General features: G+C 44.9%; 1 protein-coding gene across 1 annotated transcript in view; it reads right to left on the bottom strand.

The window, feature by feature from the left end:
• Positions 1–8,778, bottom strand: part of ggt1b (gamma-glutamyltransferase 1b) — a gene marked incomplete at both ends in the record, with an annotated part of 16,876 nt that extends 8,098 nt beyond the window's left edge. Inside the window, 6 exons of the mRNA XM_080847464.1 lie at positions 3,193–3,339; positions 3,858–4,018; positions 4,905–5,097; positions 7,458–7,547; positions 7,830–7,960; positions 8,612–8,778. Of these exons, the coding sequence (XP_080703590.1) occupies positions 3,193–3,339; positions 3,858–4,018; positions 4,905–5,097; positions 7,458–7,547; positions 7,830–7,960; positions 8,612–8,778 (889 nt within the window). The remainder of the gene's footprint in view (positions 1–3,192; positions 3,340–3,857; positions 4,019–4,904; positions 5,098–7,457; positions 7,548–7,829; positions 7,961–8,611) is intronic.
• Between the last annotated feature and the right edge of the window lie 923 nt (positions 8,779–9,701).

The raw sequence follows: 9,701 nt of genomic DNA, 5'->3' as shown, positions 1-9,701 counted from the left end.
TGTGGTAAATCCCCTGGCACAGACAGAGGGTCTTGTCTGCCATGACAGAGTGAGGGCTTCCCAGAGACGTCTCTGAACCCAATTAGAGCCAAAGCATCAAAGCCTCCTTCCTGTGTGTGTGTGTGTGTGGGGGGGGGGCATAAGCGGAGGAGTGGAGAGAGAGGTGTGTGGGAAGGAGCAGGAGAGGGGGGGACAGGAAAGGAAGACAGGAGCACAAGAGCGGAGAGAGGAGTGTGGGAAGGAGGTGGTGGTGGTGGTGGGGTGCTTAGGGAGGCAGGTGAGGACAGGGAGAAAGGAGGGGGCCGGGGTTGGGTGGAGGATGAGACAGGAGGAGGTGCTGAGTAGGTGTGGGCGTAGAGCGGGGCAGATAGTATTACTTCAGCTCCAGGTTTCTGTGTGTAAGACTTACCCCCTCTAATGGTGCAGAGGTCTAACCCTGTACTACACACTACATGATATGAGCGTCCACATTGACCAACTGGGAAAGCCTCTCAGACTTATCATTCATGTTTTAATGTGATGCCTTTAAAAATTCGACCGATTCTCATCGGCTCTCACCTTTTTTATCGTTCAAACAATCGTTCTGAAATTGCTGACCAACAACATCATTCTTCTCATCATTGTTATAATGTGCGGTGTGGACATTGCCATTGTTATGAGCTACAGTGATATTAACTGTAAAACTATTTACAGTTATTATTATAGTATTGGTAGTGTGGACAGGCCTTTAGAAATGGGATGGGTTTTAGGACCAGCCCAAAAGAAGAGTGTGTGTTCTCTAGTCCAGAGATTGGCAAAAATACATCAAAATGTATTTGATACAAAATACAAAATACCCTTCAAATAAATGTATCAAAATAAAATACAAAATACTGTTGCCAGAAAATGTAACAAAATACAATACATGTATTTTGTATTTTTAAAATACAGGAAGTACTTTTTCTGAATTTTCAGTTTTCTCTCAATTTGGTATAGCAGAACATTCAGGTTTGGGCTATTCAGTGGCGTAACATTGTTATCACGGGCCCAGGTGCAGGCTATTATGACGGGCCCTTGTCAGTGTTGTAAGGCAGTGGTTCCCAAACATTTGAGTCCCGTATCCTTTTTTTCATGTTTGTAACCGCCGCCACCACGCGCCTGCCCCCGCACACATATTCCGCCTATTACACCACTCAGTGTAATTGTTTTGCTGAATATAGGTATACATCACTATTTTTGCCAATGTGACTTGGCTATTCAGACTATTTAGATTGACATAAATATGTCTATGGGCCCTGGCTACGGGGCTATATAATGTACACAATGCTTTGGTGAACCCAGTAAAAAAGGAAGAACAGTCACAGAATGTCAGTGTAACTAAGCAAAGCTATTAAAAGACAACAACTTGATTGATTTTGTATATATACATTTTTGCAGGCAGCAGCTGTGTGACTTTCATGTTTTCACAAAACAGGGCTGTCATTGCAATCTCTATGGCTTCTGGGAGGGCTATCCCCACCATGCTTTTGTCATACGTAATTGCGTATAAGGACATCACACGACTTTGATCAAGTCACATTCTGTCAAGATTGCTAACGTTCAGTGCAACTACTCGATTCTCTCTTTGAAAGAACCTCCTTTTAGTCAGTGTGCTAATGAAGATAAATTGACAAGGATCAAGACAGCTATCTAAGTTTTCGACCTGAGCCCTGTTTTGTGAAAAAAAAATGGATTTAACATGAGAGTCAATGTGGACACATGTGTCCAATTTCCGATTTCAGTCCGATTTAAATTGGAGATTGGACACATGTGTCTCTCCAAATCTAGATTCCTTGTGTCCGACTTGAGTCCGACTGGACTCCGATGTAAACCCCTGGATACACGATTCGATTCCGCTGGGAATTGGACTGGGCGCGCATGTGTCTCTCGAATCTAGATTCCAATTGGACAACAACAACTTTTGCACGTGCTTGAGATCCTGCCCACAGACATATACATGCATCATATATGTCTATGATATGATAATCGCTGCTAGACGCTCAGTTCTTGTGCTCCCTCTCATTCACGTTGAAATACTGAAACCGAAACTGAAACTTTGAAACTGGAATGCAACTGTTTGGGACAGAACGCGCTAATTCAGTGAACAAATATTTTCATATTACTTTTCCACCAGTTGTTAGTCATGTAATCCAATCATATCGATGTGAATCAATCAATACTAATACAACTTTAACTGTGGTGTGTTTTTGTTTCATTTCACAACGTATTTACTGTATAATCAACGGTAGCAGATGTAAACATTCCGCATTTGATTTGAAATGACGCGGCCAAGATCTGGATTTGTCACTGCCATGTGCTTTGAGAACACTGGAGAAAGTATTTTGAGTATTTTAAATACAAAATTACTCCACTCTAAAGTATTTTGTTATAAATTACATTCGATTTTTTATCGGCCCTATCAAATACAAATTACAAAATACTCAAAAGTAAATTAACTAGTATTTCAAATACAAGTAATTGAAATACTGCCCATCTCTGCTCTAGTCTCCATCTCTCATGATCCAGAGCTTGTTTGTGTTTGTAAATGCTGCACGAGAACAGTACATCCGGAAACGTTATTTTTTATTTTTTTTTGCAATGGAGCAGTTTGTTAGTGATTTCACTGAATTTTATTTAAATGCTCTTGAATATGAAAACATCTGTTTATGTCAATACTAGATGCATTCCTAAGGCATAAATCTGCACTCAGTCTCAACTGATAAAGAAAACCCTCTGAAATCCACAGGGACGCTGTGAGTTCTTGAAATAAATCCTTTCTGTAGAACTCTATTCACATTCACAGCACACTCACCATCTTATCTGAAGGGGCTTACAGTATAGAGGCGCTATTGAAGCTATTGTATTGTAGCACATGCATAGGCATGCACACACACATACACACACACACACACACACACACACACACACACACACACACACACACACACACACACACACACACATGCACACACTACACAGTCTTTATTTACAGCTAGACAGAGTGCTCTATTACAGTTGTAAAGCTGTGTGAGATTTAAGAGTAGGGTTTTGCTGAGGGCTCAGAAACGCACCAGTGAGGTGTGTGCCACCTGTATATGAAAGAGAAAACGAGTTGTTTCTCTGGGGGCTGTGACTGCATCCTCTATAGCCTAAATTAGGCAGAGCGGGGCCTACCTTTTAGGATGTTGAGGACGAGGGTCAGCACTGGACCACTGGCAGGAGCGTGGGGGGTGCACATCCTGTACTCCCCCATCCCCACGCACAGGGGCTCCTCTAGAAGAGGGCGGTAGTCCTGGAGGTCCTGCAGCGTGATGATGCCACCTGCATTTCAGCACAGATGCACACGCACACAGGCATGAACACACACAGAACAAAGATACTGATACCGATGCTGACTGCAAACACAAGGGCCACACACAAACACACACACACACACACACACACACACACACACACACACACACACATACACACACACACAAACACACACACACACACACACACACACACACACACACACACACACACACACACAAGCACACACACATACATACACACACAGATACATATACACACAAGCATGCACAGCAAACATAATCATGTCTGACTCAATGCAGGCAAATGACTCAGACTTAATCCCTGAAGTCAAATCATTACAGCCCAGAAAACATTTTTATAAACTATCACGACTTTTGGCACAATGGTCTAGCAAAGGCTTAGCATTAACAGCTAAGATTGGACTAAATATTATGGGCAATACAGCCATTTCCTCATATTTTTACTGTTGTTTGGAAAGCTAATGTCACCAGTACCTCACAGCTCATGGAGTAGGAACCTACCCGCAGCCTGGATGTCTTTCACCAGGTTCTCTGCTATTGGCCCTCGATAGAAAGCATCTGGGCCCTGATTGGCTATGGCTTCGTAGGTGTCAGCCAGTTTGCGGAAGTAGATGGTGCTGTTCTCTTTCAGAATGTTCCCCTCAGAGTCACAGAACACTTCACTGAGAGGGGAGAGGGAAGAAAGAAGATCATACAACAACCGATCGTAGAGAAGTATTACGTAGGTGAAAATTCTGAACCAGCTGGCTGCCACTGATGTCACATGTCGTATGGCTGTACGTTATTTAGAAATAGTCACAGAAGGGTAATGGAATCTGCATATTATTCCTGAATCATGATTGTAAGGAATTCCAAGTATATCCTGCCAGAGAACATGAGAAACATGACAAAGGATCTGCTGTGACCACCAATCATGTGTTCATTGTAATTTTCCAAATAGTAATTTTATCTTTGTTATGGTCACAAAGGAAAGGTTCCCACCCTGGCATCGCTCAGACATGTGGGGTCAGGAAACAAACTGAGGTGTGAGTGACAGCCATCAATTGGGGTATGGGAATGGGGGTATGCCATTGAGAAAACCATCTCAGGGTCAGAGAAATGTATTTATCAAACAGGTGAAGAACAGGTCGCCAGGCCTGATTGCATTAGAAGCCTAGTTCATTTACATTAATCCCCAGGAGGTGTCTGTCTACTAAAAACTGAGTATGGGATGCTTGTGGTTCAGACCTACACAGAAATATCCAGACTCTGTTCCATGTGTTTCCTTACTGCTCTTTTCTGGAAAAAAGGCTGCCTGCTGCATCAACCACAACAAACATCCACGTGACAGGGTTATTATGGTGTGGTGTTATCTAAGTGATTATAGGCCTGCAGGGAAATCATTTAATGACATAATCTAATCTTCTAAGGTTGTCTAATGCAGCATGATCTTTACCTCCGGTGTAAGAAACCGACTCATGGTACAAAGCAGCAACAGATTTGTAATTCAAATTATTTTTCCTCTTTAATAGCACGGAACAGGGTAGAGTGTTGAGACTGTGGCCGTACCATAAGGCCTTATCTCTTGTGATAGTTCTCCTGTAGCTGTAAATGGCTTTTGCCAGGGCATTGCCCAGAGGAAAGCCTTCCCGCGCCAACCGTATGCTGGGCAGGAACAGCTCCTTCCACGCCAGCCTGCCGTGGCGCTTGTGTGCCAGCTCGTACCCGCGGATCTCGCCCGGCACCGCGATGGCCAGCCCACCTGCCATATGGAATCACACAGACACACACACACACAGCTTAGGACAGCCCACCTGCCATATGGAGACACACACACACACACACACACACACACACACAGCTCAGCACATCAGCGACACTGGCCTGGTTTTCAGCTCTGAACTAATGAACTACTCAGCTCACACACAACACACTCTAACACACAACACGTTCTCACACACAACACCTACAACACCTTTCACACACAACAAACAACACACTCTCACATGCAACATACTCTCACAAAACACACTCTCACACGGTACACCTAACACACAACACACACTCTCCGCCTACACTGTCATACATAGAAAAATAATTGATTTTAGGACACGGCTGTGATCAACACATGTGTTGCGCTTGCCTGTTAGTACAAGAATGTTTTTCCTTTTGTATTTATCATTAACCACGAGTGTTTATGATATATCCATTCAGCCCCACTTTATGTTGTCTCGTGATTAGGGGCAGTTAGGACTCTGAGGGCCTGATTTACTAACAGGATTGCGCCCATTTCTGGCGTAAAATAGTGGTCGTAAACATAAAACGGTATTTACGCATTTGGGGGCGCATTTGAGTAAAGTCGCATATTACGTAACGCTATGAGGGTGTGTCCTGCCAACAGGTGGGATGACACGGAGACGTGGGTGGTAACGTAGGCGTGAAGTGCACTTTAATGGGAGGTGTGCGCCTAATGATGTATTGCGTGGTATTTAATAAACTGCCTGGCGAGCGCACGTCTCCGATTTGCGCGCTAATTCTCCGCCTCATAAAAGCACGTCTTAACCACGAAGCGCATTTCCATTGAGTCTGAAAACGTTGATATGGCAGCAGTGATAACAGCAAGGCGAAGAAAGAAGACAGAGACAGAAATATTTTTTTCAACTCGTATAACACATTTTCAGTTAAGCGAACCACAAATCATTAGACGGTACAGGTTAACCAGCCACGCAATACTTCAATTACTGGACCAGATCAGAGAGACATCCAACCCTCCACCCAGCGATCACATTCCATTCCATCAGTTGTTAAAACTAATTTGCAAATATTGGCCTCCGGATAATTTCAACCAGTTTGTGGAAAAGTGAATTCCCCTTTCCACCGTCAACATTAACATTGACTTATAACTCACGTTGCCCCGCAGACACGGGAGAAAGACACTTCACTCTCGTTGCCCGCAGGAGCGAGAGAGAGAGAGAGAGAGGCATTGAACTCACGCACACACACACACCCACACACACACAGAGCCATGACTATCGCTAGCTACCCCCCATACAATTCCGCATGTTCGGCTCTGAACGCAATTGTGGACTTTGAAATCGCAAACTTTCCGAACGTAATCGGAACCATTGATTGCACCCACGTCCATATATATTGTAGTGAACCCATGTCCCTTGTAGAAATTATTAATCTCGCCATGTACACATCTATATTGTTATAATAGACAGTTTATGCATTAATGCCACCAATAGCATATTCTTTATAATCGTGTTCTTTTAAACATCTCGCTGTAGGTGATGGCGGGCACATCAACAATATAGCAGTGCACACATTGAATCAGGTTCAGTGATTGAGCGAACGTGAACCAATATATATATATATCTCCAACTCGCTGAACCTTCATTTTCTCTTCCTAAATAAATACCACGGAAAATGCGCAAAAACACGGTGCGTTAATGTGCGACAGCAGTTTAAGCAGCGGTCGAAGTGTTAGTAAATCATGCCCTACATAGGGCGAAGTAAACACAGATTGCCCAGCGCGATCTGGTTTGATAAATACCAAGTAAAATGCGCAAAAACACTGTGCGTTAATGTGCGAGCGCAGATTAAGCAGCGGTCGCATGTTAGTAAATCAGGCCCTGAATCTCATGCTGTCCTGACATGTGTCCTCACACGTGTCCCTGTGTCCCCACTGTCCACTTCACACTTACATAGGTGCCCAGCAGAAGTGCACAAGTGTGTCACACTTACTCAAATAACCTCAAAGTAGATATCCTTTGATCTGTGTTTCCTCAACACTACTGTAACAATGTGACTGCAGGGGAACAGTGAGTGATTGAGTGTCTAGACCCACAACACAAGTCCTTAAAGCGTGCAAGTCCCTAAACACGCACTCGGTGTTCTCCGTGAGTGTGACTGGTCATGTTGTGGAGTTGTTTGTTCAATTTTACAGACTCTCCTTGAGGTTTTACTGACTGCTCTGGCTGCTCTGAACCACAGATAACTGACCTGGTCTGGAATCATCCCTCATTGTTCTTATCTCACGCCTCGCAAGGACACCTCTCACCATAAGGTCACTCATTTCACCAATCATTGCTGCCACTGACGCAAGTGGTTAATGAGTACCTGTCCGTGAGAGGTCCGTGTTGTTACCAAACATGTCCCGCGATGCATTTGCCGGGGCTGTCTCCCGGGCGTTGATGGTCTCCACTCGTCCTGCAAGACGCAATTATGGGGTGATTGTCAGGTGTGGGGGGGGGGGGGCAGGTCGGGTATTGTTGTTGGCAGGGGAAAGGAGCTTTGGGGGCAGTGGGGGTGTGCCATAACGCTAGTGTCTGTGTAAATGTGCCATACTGTAAATGTCTGTGTTTATCTGCCATACCATCAATGTCTGTGTTTACAGTAATGTGCCATACTTGTGCCAGTGGTTGTGTGCCTGTTCCAGTGTTATTGTGCCACATGGAGTATGTGAGCATGTCCTGTGGTAGCGTGCCATACCTGTGCTGGCGTTGTAGATAGTGAGGAAAAGGCCCCCACCGATGCCCATGCTGTGGGCGTTCATGAGGCCCACACACAGCAGCCCAGCGATGGCTGAGTCCACAGCTGAACCCCCCTTCTTTAGAATGTCCCTGTGTAGGATACACACACACACACACACATACACACACACACACACACACATAGACACACAGACACACATATTTTTGGGGGGGATTTTCCTCTTACTTTTCTCCCCTGAGGAGAAAACACACACCCCATTGAACCCTCATTCTCCATCAAACCATCCACGTATAGGTGACAGACTTCTCAGTTAAGCAAAAGCTCACCATGCCAGGACTCTACAGTACATCAGCATGGACATCAGCATTACTAAGGGGTGCAATACTGTGGGAAAGAATGAGTTTTGTAGATTGTATGAATTGTGTAAGGGTGGAGGACTATAAAAGGAAGTTGAATTTATGTATAAGTTTATGGGTGCACCATGTTGCTTATTATAAAACATCACATGTTTCTATGCAACATTTAAAAGCAAGTTGGTTATGTTCCATTTCTGTGTGTGAGTGTGTGTGTGTGTGTGGGTGGGTGTGTGGGTGTGTGGGTGTGTGTGTCTGTGTGTGTGTGTGTGTGTGTGTGTGTGTGTGTGGGTGTGTGTGTGGGTGTGTGTGTGTGTGTGTCTGTGTGTGTCTGTGTGTGTGTGTGTGTGTGTGTGTGTGTGTGTGTGTGTGTGTGTGTGTGTGTGTGTGTGTGTGTGTATGTGTGTGTGTGTCTTACTCCCTTACCTGCCTATCTCAGAGCAGGGTCCAGCATCTGCAGCCACTGCAGCTCTGAAGTAGAGTTTCTCGTCTGGGTTCTTCCGCTGCCCCACCCCGAAGAACACCCCCACAAACGTCCCCACGGATGCCACCAGCATCACCAGCAGCCCCGCCACTATGGACTTACGCACCATCTTACTGGAGGACAACACAGAGACACAGAGGACGTATGCATAATCTTACTGAAGGACAACACAGAGACACAGAGACACAGAGAACGTATGCATAATCTTACTGAAGGACAACACAGAGACACAGAGACACAGAGAACGTATGCACCATCTTACTAGAGGACAACACAGAGACACAGAGGACTTATGCACCATCTTACAGGAGGACAACACAGAGACACAGAGGACTTATGCACCATCTTACTAGAGGACAACACAGAGACACAGAGGACTTATGCACCATCTTACAGGAGGACAACACAGAGACACAGAGGACTTATGCACCATCTTACTGGAGGACAACACAGAGACAAAGAGGACTTATGCACCATCTTACTGGAGGACAACACAGAGACAAAGAGGACTTATGCACCATCTTACAGGAGGACAACACAGAGACAAAGAGGACTTATGCACCATCTTACTGGAGGACAACACAGAGACAAAGAGGACTTATGCACCATCTTACTGGAGGACAACACAGAGACACAGAGGACTTATGCACCATCTTACTGGAGGACAACACAGAGACAAAGAGGACTTATGCACCATCTTACTAGAGGACAACACAGAGACACAGAGGACTTATGCACCATCTTACTGGAGGACAACACAGAGACAAAGAGGACTTATGCACCATCTTACTAGAGGACAACACAGAGACAAAGAGGACTTATGCACCATCTTACTGGAGGACAACACAGAGACAAAGAGGACTTATGCACCATCTTACTGGAGGACAACACAGAGACACAGAGACACAGAGGACTTATGCACCATTTTACTGGAGGACAACACAGAGACACAGAGGACTTATGCACCATCTTACTGGAGGACAACACAGAGACAAAGAGGACTTATGCACCATCTTACTGGAGGACAACACA

This window comes from Sprattus sprattus (assembly GCF_963457725.1).
Source record: "Sprattus sprattus genome assembly, chromosome: 11".
Classification (NCBI taxonomy): domain Eukaryota; kingdom Metazoa; phylum Chordata; class Actinopteri; order Clupeiformes; family Clupeidae; genus Sprattus; species Sprattus sprattus.
Note: the sequence above shows the minus strand (reverse complement) of the source record. Positions and strands in the feature narration are given on the sequence as shown.